The following is a 13,926-nucleotide window of genomic DNA, read 5'->3' on the forward strand; positions in this document are numbered from 1 at the left end:
CGGAATTTGTTAATTCAGGATTCGCCAGAACGCATTGCCTGTCGCACCATGGCACCACCCCAACCCGCTCGATCCAGTCCCGCAGTTTATACTTCGACGAAATTATGCTTCCCGCCATCAGAGTCGTTCTGGCGCTGCGCTCGAGTTTGAGGAAGGGGCCTCCCAACTTTTATCCTCAGGCAAGTATACGATTCTTAGCAACTCTTCCATACCTGATCAGCTTCCGTGTTCCAGTTTACCACCTGCCGACACCGCACTACCTACTAGCGGAACACTGGGATGCACTAGCTCACGTACTATGGAAGTCTCCGACCCCTCTGCCGTAGTCGAGCCTTTCCTGCCTGCGTTCATCAGTCATCCCGGTACCACGGGCGGTAGCGGGAAACGAGACTTCCAAAACGCTACTCACGGCAAGTACAACTTCGTAACTTCAGTTCCCTCCGCTGATCCGTACTGCACTTTCAGTCTTCGGCAACTTGACGTCCCGCCGCCAGTGTTCGCAGAACGTAGCCTTGCGGCTGATAACCATTCCTCTGGACTTCGGATTTACTACCAAAATGTTCGTGGACTTCGTACCAAAATCGACGACTTTTTCTTGACGGCTACTGAATGTGACCACGACATTATTGTATTAACCGAGACTTGGCTCGACGATCGTATTGACTCCGCACAATTTTTTGGCAGTTTATTCACTGTCTATCGCTGCGACCGTAATCGTCATAACAGCTGCAAGTCGCGTGGTGGTGGTGTACTGATAGCTGTATCTAAACGCCTTAATAGCTGTGTTGACCCGGCTACAATAAGTGACACCATCGAACAACTCTGGATTAGAATCTCAATGCAAACTTGCAGCATTAGTTTGGGAGTAGTCTATCTTCCTCCCGATCGTAGATCCGATATGACCGCTGTCGAAAACCATATCAACTCTATCAGCTCCGTTACCTCTCGCTTAGACCAAAATGATCTATCCTTTCCATTTGGAGACTACAATCAGCCGGGCGTAATTTGGAAACGTGGGAGCGATGGCATTCCTTCAATTGATCTGATTCATTCACGGATATCTGTTGCCTGTTCCGCTTTGCTAGACGGGTTTAGTTTGAACAACCTGACCCAAGTGAACCACGCTACTAACGACTACGATCGTTTACTAGATCGGGTGCTAGTGAATGACGCGAGTGAGTCCTTACTGCCGCTTGATACGAATCACCCTGCATTAGATATAACGATAGATGTAACTGCACCCGTACAATTTGAGGACATTGGTGACGTTCCATGTCTTGATTTCTGTAGAGCTGATTTTGAGTCGTAAAGTATTGCTTTCTCTCGCATCGATTGGCAATTCTTGGAATCCTCCCCACCTATAAATGATGCTGTTGAGTACTTTAACTGTGCTATCAACTCAGCAATCTACCGTATTGTTCCTCCGCGAAGACCTCTAAGAAAACCCGCTTGGTCTAATCCTCGTCTTCGGCATCTCAAGAAACAGCGGTTCACGGCGTTGCGACATTATTGTAAAGCGCGTTGTCCAATTTCGAAGCATCGATTCAATGAAATCAGCAAGTTATACAGAAAATATAACCGCTTCCTTTACAAACGGTACACCTCCAGGATGCAGGGTAACCTCAGACGGAATCCACGATTATTTTGGTCGTTCGTGAATTCTAAGCGTAAAGAAGATGATTTACCAGTAGATATGTTTCTTGGTGATTGTCACGGCAGCACATTGCTTGAAAAATGTACTCTATTTGCCCGTAGCTTTCAGCACAATTTTCATGAGCATTCTGCTTCCGACGCCCAGGTTGATACTGCTTTAAGTTACCTTCCTAGAGATGTTATTGATTTCAATCTGCTTGAAATAACAAGCCGTCACATTACTACTGCCATTGATAAACTGAAATCATCCTTCGCTGTTGGCCCTGATGGAATTCCGTCATGCGTTCTGAAACGATGTGCCTCTGTCTTTATTCATCCGCTATGTCTGCTGTTCAATTTATCTCTTCGACAACGCGTGTTTCCCTCCAGTTGGAAATCCTCCATTATGTTTCCCGTGTATAAGAAAGGTGATAGACGTGACGTGAAAAACTACAGAGGCATCACATCTCTCTGCGCATGCTCTAAGGTAATGGAAATAATCGTAAACGACGCCCTATTCGACAGCTGCAAACATTACATCACGTCGGACCAACATGGTTTTTACCCGAAACGCTCTATTACGACTAATTTAGCCGAATTCTCTTCAACTTGCTTGAGAAATATGAGTAACGGTGCTCAAATAGATGCAGTATACACCGATCTGAAAGCGGCGTTCGATCGAGTAGACCACAGGATACTTTTGGCTAAACTTGGAAAACTTGGAGTTTCATCTATTCTCGTGCAATGGCTTGGTTCCTACTTGATGAATCGAACACTCTGTGTGAAGATAGGAAGTGAGTTTTCTGCACAGTTCACGAATGTCTCTGGAGTCCCGCAGGGTAGCAACCTAGGACCGCTACTCTTCATGATATTCATCAATGACATTTCTTTGTTACTTCCGGAAGGTTGCCGTAAACTGTACGCCGATGATGTAAAACTCTTTAAAGTCGTGAGAAATTATGCGGACTGCGTTGAGCTCCAGCAAGTGGTGAATATTTTTAGCCTATGGTGCTCTAGAAACCTTCTTTCTGTAAGCGTTCAGAAATGTAGTGTAATCTCCTTCTATCGGACAAGGAAGCCAATCTTATTTGATTATACTATGTCCGGTCAGCCTCTATCTAGAGTGACACAAATTCGAGACCTAGGAGTTATTTTGGATACTGCGCTATCTTTCAAACTGCACTACAACGAGATCATCGCTGAAGCTAATCGACAACTCGGATTCATGTTTAAGATAGCCAACGAGTTTCGTGATCCGTTTTGTCTCAGATCGCTGTATTTCTCTCTAGTACGGTCTATCTTAGAATTCTGCTCCGTTGTATGGTGTCCATTCCACAACTCCTGGATTGCCAGAATTGTATCCGTACAACGTAAATTTGTACGATATGCGCTGAGATTCCTCCCTTGGCGCAATTCCTCAAATCTTCCAGCCTACACTGATCGCTGTCGGCTTTTAGGAATGCAAACTCTTGAGCAGAGACGATTCGAGGCGCAAGCTGTATTCATTGGTAAAGTTCTTTCAAATGAAATCGACGCCCCGGAAATCCTCGGCCACCTGGATATATATGCCCCTGAACGATCTCTCAGACCGAGATCCCTGCTGAACCTGCCTCAACGCAACGCACAATATGGTCAATTCGACCCAATACGCTTTATGTCGGCCAGCTTTAACACAGTAGCAGATGCGTCCGATTTTAATATAACTGGCACAGCTTTAAAAATAGAATTCGCGTTAGGTAACCTTTTGTGATAGTTTATTGACATTAGTATTAAGTTTTTCATTAAGACACACACTCTGTCAGATGAATTTAAATAAATTATAACAATTATACTTAGGTACACGCAAAAGTTGATGTCTTGTACAATCATTGTGTCTTCCCGATTCGCACAAATGTTGCACACAAATCGCACAATAAATGTGTGAAACGCATAACGCAACAGTTGTACTGCGAATACATTGACATAGAATGGAATCAGAATATGTATCATATACCGACACTTTATTTCTCACGTCGAGTGTATTAGTGACTGCTACTCATGGAGCAGCGCAAGCAGCAAACAACAACTTGTGAACTCACTAGATTTAAAATTTAATAATACTCGATCGATTTATCTCGATGGATTTGGTCATTAAAAAGTACCATTGAATGATTTGCAAAAAAACGAAACAAAATTCTGTTCACAACATTTTGTAATCAACGCTAGCTTCACCGCAAAACTAGCAAAACCCTCCATTCCACAAAGCCACAAAAGCGTTGCTTATTTTTTATGGCAACACTTGTAAATTGTGAATAATTATTATTCGTCATTCTTCTCTTTCGGTTCGGATTGCGACGCGCAAGGCGATATCTCGTTGCTTCACGAAATGAGCGAGACATCCGTCCTGTACATACTTGATTCCAGTGTTGTTAGTCTCTCACTCATACTGTCGGTGCGTGCTTGCTGCTATTAAGAGGAATGCATGAAGAAGAAAAAGTATCTCGAAAGCGTGTGTGCAAAAGACTTGAAAAGCGTAGCATAAGTCTCGTCCTCAAGCAGAAAGGAGGAGAGTGGTTTTGCTTCTCGCTCGCTTTGCAATGCTGCTTGATACCAGTTGAAACTGTTTAGGTGTAGTAGTTTGGAGCTTCCAAATACATTGGAGAAACGCTAGAGCATTAATTGCGTTGTGCCCAACACGCAATCATTGTACTGGTTCCGAATTACATCAACAATTGCGCTAAAAACGCACAATTTTGTACTGGTTTCTCACCATCCAACTTTTGCGTGTATGGAGGGCCAGTGTGGTCCAAGGTTTCGGGTACCTCGTGCCATCGTGCCGACAGTGTCGTACGAGGCGGTTTGTGTCTTGGCTGGCATGATGCCCATCAGCATCATCGTCAAAGAGGATGTAGAGTGTTTCGACCAACGCGATACGAGGGGTATACGCAACACCATACGGTCATCTTCAATGGCCAAGTGGCAGCGGGAGTGGTCCAATACTACGAAAGGTAGATGGACACACCGACTCATTCCAGAGTTAGCATGCTGGAATAATAGGCGCCATGGGGTAGTAACCTTCCATCTGACACAGAACCTGTCAGGCCATGGCTGCTTTAGGCAGTACCTGCATAGGTTCGGGCACGCCGAGTTCCCTATGTGCAGAGCATGTGTTCTTCACATGTCCGCGTTTCGAGCGGATAAGGTACGAAATGCTGGCAATGAGTGGGACGGACACCACGCCAGAGAATAGGGAAATCTGGGATGCGGTCACCAAAGCCGCATCACAAATCGTAAATATATTGCAGGGCACCAATCGACGGGAAACCATCGACGTGCCCCAGTTAGTTAGCATTTAACTAACTAGCCTGAATAGGTTGCTCTGCTACCCGTAGAGGTAAATACAAAAAAGCACGACTGGCCCTTTTCTTGAAGTAATGCCTAACGGCGGTCCCGGGGAGACCAAGGGCTTTAGCTGTCCAGCTTAAGGTTGTTCAGCATGGGTAAAAGCAGACTTCACGGTAGATGTCACTTTGCAACGTTTTCTCACCTGCGTAAGTTCCGTGATAGGACTTTATTCACTTCACTTCGAGACGCGCATGCGACCCTCAGGCACATGAGTCTGTAGGTGCTCTGAAGTTTTTCGTGGTAACTGTAAGTACCCAGCGCTTTTGACCACACGGGTCCATACCTGAGTATGAACGTTGCCACGCTAGTTAGCAGCTTCCGCCTGCTGCTGAACACCGCTGAGCTATTCGACATCATGCACGAGAATGCATAGTCGTGGACGCTTTGTTGCTGGCATTGTCGACGCGGCTCTCAAACGTGAGTTTGCTTTGAGCCGATAGTGCATCCACCGGCAATATTAGCCGCCTTCAGTTCCGATTTACGGTTGTTCACTACGATTACCTCTGTCTTATGATGCGCTTACGCCAGTTTCCTGGAGCGCATCCAATTCTCAACTACGCGTATGGATAGCGCTGCATTCAAGTCGACCTCGCTGATTGATTCGCCGTAGACTTCTGGATTTATATCGTCCTCAAGGTCCACAATCACCGTTCTCGGTGGGAGCTTAAGCTACAGCACACCGTCGAGACGCATTTCTGACCCTCTTGTGTGTTGTAAACCAGCATTCGATTCTGAAAGTAGCTTTCGAAAATCTTGTTCAGTAGCAGTGGTTCAGGTTCAATTGCGTCACCTGCGGTTTAAGAGCCGGTTTGCTAGCCGGGCACTTGAGGCCTCGTGCTTAGCATACAGCTTACCGGTGCATACCAAGCACTTGGGAGGCGCACCGCAGTCTCGCGCTTTATGGCCTGCACCACCGCAGCGTCGACTAGACCTGTCGGACCCTTTACAGAACCACGACTCATGTCCCCGCTCGAGGCACCTGAGGCAACCATTGGGCTGATGGAGGATGCCCAGTGGACCTAGCGTCCAGCCAACCTTCAATTTGGTTTTTTTTTTCAGGGCTTTGTATCCTGCCGACGATGGAAGCTTTACGGTGGCAACCTGGGTCCCAGAGCGAAGCCTCCACGGCCATCACAACCCCGCATTCCTTCTCAAGGGTTTTTAGGCTGAGGGTGAGAGCGTGAACTTGTTCGTCCTTCCCCAATACTTTTTGGGCTGCCTTTTTGTAGGTAGCTCCATTTCCCTTTGCTTCCCTGCGTAGTTCAAGGGTAATTTCGCTGGTACGAGATCGACGAACGGTCCGAACATCCTCACCTAAATCTAAGACGAGCAATCACAAGACGCGCAGCTACTTGCATGTGACTGTAAACAAGGTCAAAACACCCTCAACGCGTTTAAGAAACATCAACTGTGTCTGTTTGTGTGTTATTGTTTTAGCACGTTAGACTCCTAATAGCGCGTCACCCTTATTCTTTCTCGACGCAGTTTTAGTGTTTTTCGCACGTTTCTCGCCTCTGGCGCTTTTTGTCCACCACGGTAGTCCCTTTTCCGCTACCCGTGGTGTCCCTGTTGGACTTTTCTTTCGTGGGTCCAACCTTCTCCGTAATGGACCAGCCGATGGGCTTGTTTCGATCAACCTCCTTTTGATGCTCGCGGGAGCCAAAGTAGACGTGTTTCTTTTAGGTTATGGGCACACAAATTTATTCACACGTTGTGAGAAGTTAAAGAAACAAAAATGTCGTTTAATGGAATTGAAGGTAACGCTTGTGATGTTGGTAGACAGGCAACTTCCTGGATAGGAAAAGTATACCTCGCTGGCGTTTGCGATTGGAGAACGCACTTGGAACGCTGTCACACGGAACACGGATGATCACGAAATGGAACGATAAAAGCGGCATGGAAGAATTTGGAAAATGCATTCCAGGATGACGGGATGACAAGACGGATCGGCTGGTTTCGGAAACTGACCAGTATTCTGTGGAGGAGTACGTCGGTCATCATGATGTCGTCCAGTCATAAGCTTTCTGAAGTTGGCTTCAAGTTCAACGATACGTGGTTATTATTAATTTATTTATTTGGCAATCCGTCATAATGACATGGCCTGATAAAAAAAAATTCTCCAATTCACTTGGTTAATGGCTGCCGCTCTCCAATCCCTGGGACACCGCCCGTTGCGTCCGTGGTCGTCTTCTTCCTACCGGATTCGAGGCAAACGCCATCTTCGCAGGGTAGTTGTCCAGCAACTCATCGCCGTCTATCGTAATGCTACTGCCTAGACGTTGTCGGTTGGCTTCGGTTCCGCCGGCTAGCATATACGCCGTTTTAAACGTATTTATCTGCAACCCAATCCTCGCTGTTTCCCGTTTTAGTCTGGTGTACTATTCTGCCACCTTGGCAGTTGTTCTGCAGACAATGTCCATCAGCAACGGATTAACTGGATTTGTCAAAAATCGTACCTCGCGTGTTGATGCCCGCTCGATTCATTACACCCTGTAGCGCAATATTGAATAGCAGACAGGAGAGAAAATCACCCTGTCGAAGCCTCCTGCGGGATTCAAATGGGCCCGGAAGGCCATTCTTGTTTTGCATTCATGGCATTTCTGGAAGAGCTCTCGTATGGTAAAAATCTAGTCCGTCGTAGACTTTACGAAGCTGGCCTGATAACTTCATACAAATCTGTTGGCTTGCGGTGAGTCAGCGAAAAATGATTTGTGAAAGCACTTTATAGGCGACATTCACGATCGCTCGATAGTTCCCACAGCCCTATTTGTCGCCTTTATAGATAGGGCAGAAAACCCCATCCTTCCTTTTAAGGGCACATCCTTATAAGCTCCGTTTCGAGGTGTTAGTGGCCGACCAAATAACAAACTAAGTTCAAGGAAACTACGCTAAAGTAACAGCAAGAAACTGGTTCCGAATCTCGGATCGACGGGAGAAATGCGGTGATTGCAGAAAGACTTCTGAACTAGCTTACCAGAATACTATTAATCGTTGAAAGATATTCTACTACAAAATTGAGTATAAATTTCATCGAGTACTTTTATCATTGCACAATGGTCCTGAAACCGAATTTAGGGGGAAATTTGGGTCTGGAGCTTTATAGCAACATTTTAGAGAAAAACTTTCTTCTACAAAGTTGTTACATATGATAAAGCGCTCATTGCAAAATTATCAAAAACTAGGGTGACCAACATTTTCGTTGCAATCAAGTATCTAACTTTTTTATCTTTGTAGATAGAAGAAAAAATTGTTCTACAATGTTATAGCTCCATTAATTTTAAGTAACTTTGTAAAAAAAAGTTTTTCTCTATCTTTGAAAACAACCGATTTATATTGAAAAAACATATTTTACGCTCTAACGTTTTTATTTCAAGTTTCATCTCAAAACTGTCTTTGAACGACTTTTAGAGCTTTTTAAGAGAAACAATTTGCAATGCTGACATCGTAAATATCTCAATTTTACTCAAAGTTAATAATATTTTTCATCAAAAAATATGCGTTTTTCATTTGTATTTCATTCTTTTTGGGGCAAACATAAAAAATATCTCTTGGTCTCATTTTGAAGGGCATACTTGACTCTATAAATGGAAGAACTTTTAGAAACATGTTATTTTTTAAATTTGAGTAAATTCAATTCAAGAACAAGACGAAAATTTCAATAATTTTATACATTATGCCAATAAAAGCATCCAGATTAATTTTTTGGTATTTTTTTTATAACTAGACGTAATTACCTTTAATTTGACCCAAAAAGATCGGAAATCGATCGACTGGTTCAAAAGTTATGAGTTTTTTAAAATAAAATACATCGAATCTGGCCGTTTTTTCTGGTCACCCTATTTCGGAGCTAGTCCCCTTAACAACCCAACAAAACAATACGGGTTTGATTATTTTCAACATAGATGCATCCCTGCGATTTTGAGCACAATTGAAGGACTTTGCGTGAACAACTTCGAAATAGGGTGACCTTAAAAAACGACTGTTCGATGTATTTAATTTAAAAAAAAAATCATAACTTTTGAACCAGTTGATCGATTTTCGATCTTTTTGGGTCAAATTAAAGGTAATTACGTCTAGTTGTAAGAAAAAATACCAAAAAATGAATCTGGGTGCTTTCATATGCATAATGTATAAAATTATTGAAATTTTCGTCTTGTTTTTAGATTGAATTTACTCAAATTTAAAAAATTAAAATGTTTCTAAAAATTCCTCCATTTATAGAGTCAAGTATGCCCTTCAAAATAAGACCAAGAGATATTTTTTTATGTTTGCCCCAAAAAGAATGACATACAAATGAAAAACGCATATTTTTTGATGAAAAATATTAATAACTTTGAGTAAAATTGAGATATTTACGATGTCAGCGTTGCAAATTGTTTCTCTTAAAAAGCTCTAAAAGTCGTTCAAAGACAGTTTTGAGATGAAACTTGAAATAAAAAAAGTTAGAGCGTAAAATATGTTTTTTCAATATAAATCGGTTGTTTTCAAAGATAGAGAAAAACTTTTTTTACAAAGTTACTTAGAATTAATGGAGCTATAACATTGTAGAACAATTTTTTCTTCTATCTACGAAGATAAAAAAGTTAGATACTTGATTGCATCGAAAATGTTGGTCACCCTCATTTTTGATAATTTTTCAATGGGCGCTTTATCATATATAACAAATTTGTGGAAGAAAGTTTTTCTCTAAAATGTTGCTATTGAGCTCTAGACCCAAATTTCCCCTTAAATTTGGTTTCTGGACCATTGTGCATTGTATAACCCATTGAACCATTTTGAAGATTAATGAAAAGATGGCCTGATGTCATTGAATAACTTTTACGATGAATAAAAAAATATTTTGCACTTGTGAATGCTCGAAACCATAACACTACTTCCGTTTTGTCTAACTAATGAAAAAACCGGTCAACTCCGCTTTAAGTTGCATCATGTTTACTTATTCTCTGCAGTGCGCATTGAACTTGTTTTCTTTCAGCTTTCTGATAAGTGAATGTTTACTAATATGTTCGGAAAGTTTTACGCACTGGTTTATTACTTTTCTATAACTGCAACAAAAATATTCCATCATCAACTGTTAACGCTCTACTCTAGCAAATAAATTGAAAACAATTGGAATTTGGAAAGGATACATTTCGCGCGGACTGTCAAACGTACTTTTTTTGGCTCAGGTGCTGATAAGGCTGACTGCGAAATTACGCACAGTTAAATAATTCAGGCATATCAATAAAAATACACAAACAGCAAGCCGACTGTCACCAAAAAATGCTGAATCATTCAATTAGCAAAAACTCACAGTACTCTGCCGAAGAGTCGAACCCGCGAAATGCCACCATCCGGTGACATGGTAATTCTGATGTGATTGCACGGTCCACGGAACTGCAGTTTTTCCTCCTGAAATATGTGCTCCTGATGGGCCGCAAGTTTACTGCTGTCCAGTAGCACTCTCCATTGGGCTGACTGAAGTGTCCGATTAGCGTCCAACAGCGTAGCTTCGATTTTAACATTATCCGGAAAATTACCCTTGAAGTGATTGGTATCAACTACGATCTTCTCTACCGTGCCCTTCGAGCACAATCGAAAAATGGCCCACTCACAACCGGGCACCTGAAGGATACCTTGTTTATCGGTTTTCAGGACCGGTGGACGGTCAAGCCTTCGGGCTGTTTCCCAACCGTCGCCCATGTTGACACCACGGTTCGGTTTAATCAGATTTCGTGGGTGACCGTAGTGCGCGTTAGAGAAGCTGAGACACTGACCTCCGTTCAGCATACCCAAAAGATCTATCAAATTACTCCCCGAGAGCATTGCTTTTATGTCGGGCTGCACTTCTCCAAACACGCGCAATCTTGCAATCCCGCCATCTGGGAAGATATTAACCCTCAAATGAGTGAATGGTTCATTGCAACCATCGATGTTGAAATATTGTTTTCTAGTAGCATCGTAGCCTGGTTTCAACTGCGTCATCCCGATAACTGTCATCCAGTCTTCACTGCCTAAGTCAGCCATCGCTTCCAAATCTTTTTGGCTACACGCCGTTCCGATCATCTCTCGTCCACGCTCCGGTATTAATTCTTCCTTTGACCGACTCAACTTGGCACCTTGCATCGAAAACTTCGGTGCGTAGTTTCCCGTGAAATGCGCCGTGTCGACAAGAACTCCTTTGATGGTGCTTAGTGCTGCCAACCGAACGATACACCAATCGTGGCCTGCTATCCGCTTACGTCTAGTTTCCCAGCCGTCCATCCACTTGCCATAGGGGGTGTACTTATCGGCAATGAATATCGGTTCCGAGTCCTTCAGCATCCATTCCGCCGGTGCAAACCAATCGTCCGTGGCGAACAAGATTCGACCACCGCTCTGTTAAAAAAAGTAAGGATTAGTTTTTTTTTAATCATTTCCGGAAATCTGGGGTGTGGCCACTTACACTCTCCGATGCCAGCTCACTGAGCTGCAGGAAGGCTGGTTCAACGCTCTTCTGCTCGGTCATGATCTTTCTTCACCGCGGTCAGGTAGCAAACTAATCGAACGGATGCTGCTGACCGCTGGTGAAGGTTGCTTGAGATAATGGAAACGCGTAATAAATGGCTACGAAAAGTTCGCAACCGATGACGACGAAAGGCGCGCGCGTTATCAGCAAGCGCCAACGGTCGCGCAGCTGTTGGCGCTTATCTATCGGGGCAATACGGTGCTAGGTGAACCAGCACGCAAATTTTCGCACATCAGTGGTGGCTAAAAATATCTATACTTCAAGATTGGGTGATTCTTGTCTGCGGTGTGCCAAATGTTTTCTTTTTAATTAGGCGATAAGCGTTAGTATGCTTACATTGTACTACCTCAAAAGTTTCCTGGAAGTTCACAACTTTTTCATCTTCTCAATCACAATCCTGTTTTCGCCCCGAATTGTCACCAGCTCGTCGATAATTAAATTCCTTGGATTCCGTCGTGCTTTACATGTAAGGCACTACTGAATTTGGAATGATAGAATATTAGACTTATGATTACCTGCGAAATTATTAGCTTCAACTAGCTGTTCTTTTTCTTCTATCTAGGCAGGGCTTTCGAATCCGAACAGAAAACCAAATAAATACAGCACACATTGGGTGTTTCTGTTTTGTTTCTTCATTTTTTTTTTTTAGTTTTTCTTTGATTCCAACAAAAGCGTTCGGTCGGATGCAGTCGAGAATGAGAAAAGCGCCTTCTCCCTTCACTCGGATCGCGCACAAGCCAAACTAACTGTCTTCCGTTCTTCTTATTTTCAAGTGTTATATATAATATATAATAATTAGCTGTTTTTGTTTGTTTCTTTACTCTAATAACTTGCGCAACATAAACACGTGTGTTGTAATATTCGCCAAATTTTTCATCACGCAATGGGCAGCGACAGGAGGAAGAGAAAAAGATAGAGCGTCCGTCTGTTCTGCCAATTTACTGTAGGTTCCAATATTAAGTGCGTTTTTTCTTCTGCTTCTTCTTGTTTGCATTCGATTAGGTTCAATTGTCCACAATCGCGCGACGCAATGAATTTTCAACACCGTCACGCGATTGTTTCAAGTCAACTTCCCTCTTTTTTTGCAGCTGATGAGTTCTAGCCTAAGTTTTTTCTTTCAGTATTTTTTTTAAATTTTTCTTGTAATCTTTGTTCCTATTAATTCTTCTCTCTCCTTTCGTCGTCTTTTATTTTCTCACTGTCTACAGAATTGATAAGAAATAATCAATAAAAACTATAATGATGCCGCATCGTGCCTTAGCTAGCACTGTTGCTGCTGCTGCTTCTTCCACGATGATTATTATGATGACGATGATGATAATGTATGCTACTGATGGTCAAATTTAAGACTAAACTATTCATTAATCGATAATAATCGCAATAGCTTCGGCTGCTGCTATTTCATTCTTTCTATTTTTTTTTTGTTGCCTTGCTTTTCTTTTAAACAACTGACACACATCCACGCATACACACATACACATTCACATGCAGTCGGATTAACACACTGTACGAGTTTGTTGTTTGCTTTTTCTGCTATTATTATTACTTCGTTAGTTTTTTATTAAGGATAATAGTAAGAATAATGTTTGCTTCATGTTTTTTTGTCTCTTTATTCTGCTGTGTGTTTGTTCTGTTTTTATCTTGTATTCTTGTGTGTATCTTCTCTACGAAATGGTTTATTATAAAAGCTTTCACATTGTTTTGTTTGTTGTTTTTAACTTCATAATTATTTCCTTACTAATCCTCGTGTCTACCTCTCCGTTTTGCTTCTTCATTTCTGAGTCGAAATGTATCATTGGCTGCTAGTACCTATAAATTACGTTTTTTTTTTGTTTATCTCGCATGAATTCAAGCTTGTGTTCATCTTCTCCGTCCATACACTCGCACTTCCCCATTTCCTCGAAAATCTCGCTCTTTATCCCTTCCCATCGTGTTTTCAACCTAAACAATTATAATTGATTTTTACTACTACGCTTACTATTAGCTAAAACTTATCCTGAAATATAAATAGATTATTGGTAGCGGCGACAGCGATGATGTTCTCTAGCGGATGCCAGGCGGTGTGCAGGATCTTCTTGTTAAAGTCCAAACAGTCGACGCTAATTTCGTCCTTTTTCCGCTTGCCGCCGGTGCACACCTTTCGCGGCTTAAGCACCGTCTTCGGCTTGATGATGTCCCGCGAGGCCTCCAGCGTCACGTCCTTTTTGCTGTTACGATCGAACACCCGGAAGAAGTTGTTGTAGCTGCCGGTCATGATCGAGCTGTCGTTGCCGTTCCAGCAGCACTCGAACTTGTCGAAGATGCAGTCGTTCTCGTACAGCGAGCACAGCTTGGTGCGGAGATACTCGTGCACCTGAAGGGAGAGAGGGAAGAAATTGGAAGATTTAGTTAAATAGATGATTGATTCAATAATACAATATAAT

General features: G+C 42.7%; 2 protein-coding genes across 13 annotated transcripts in view; both read right to left on the reverse strand.

Moving 5' to 3' along the window:
• Positions 1-10,021: 10,021 nt before the first annotated feature.
• On the reverse strand, positions 10,022-11,622 carry LOC129720874 (allantoicase-like). Its single transcript, XM_055672757.1, has 2 exons — positions 11,441-11,622; positions 10,022-11,373 (listed from the first exon to the last, which is right to left on the reverse strand). The coding sequence occupies exons 1-2, from the start codon at positions 11,501-11,503 to the stop codon at positions 10,306-10,308; spliced, it is 1,131 nt and encodes a 376-aa protein (XP_055528732.1). The 5' UTR covers positions 11,504-11,622; the 3' UTR covers positions 10,022-10,305.
• Positions 11,623-12,637: 1,015 nt separating this feature from the next.
• The window catches only part of LOC129720833 (protein phosphatase PP2A 55 kDa regulatory subunit), a 107,801-nt gene continuing 106,512 nt past the window's right edge, over positions 12,638-13,926 (reverse strand). For all 12 annotated transcript variants that reach the window (XM_055672666.1, XM_055672709.1, XM_055672691.1 and 9 more), the window contains one exon: positions 12,638-13,856. In XM_055672666.1, coding sequence (XP_055528641.1) covers positions 13,488-13,856 — 369 coding nt within the window. In that variant the 3' untranslated portion in view covers positions 12,638-13,487. The remainder of the gene's footprint in view (positions 13,857-13,926) is intronic.

This window comes from Wyeomyia smithii, chromosome 1, assembly GCF_029784165.1.
Source record: "Wyeomyia smithii strain HCP4-BCI-WySm-NY-G18 chromosome 1, ASM2978416v1, whole genome shotgun sequence".
Lineage (NCBI taxonomy): Eukaryota > Metazoa > Arthropoda > Insecta > Diptera > Culicidae > Wyeomyia > Wyeomyia smithii.

Coding starts and splice junctions, on each gene's coding strand:
- LOC129720874 (XM_055672757.1), bottom strand. CDS start 11,503: ATGACCGAGCAGAAGAGCGTTGAACCAGCCTTCCTGCAGCTCAGTGAG. Junction 11,374..11,440: donor GTGAGCTGGCATCGGAGAGT/GTAAGTGGCCAC, acceptor TTTTTTTAACAG/AGCGGTGGTCGAATCTTGTT.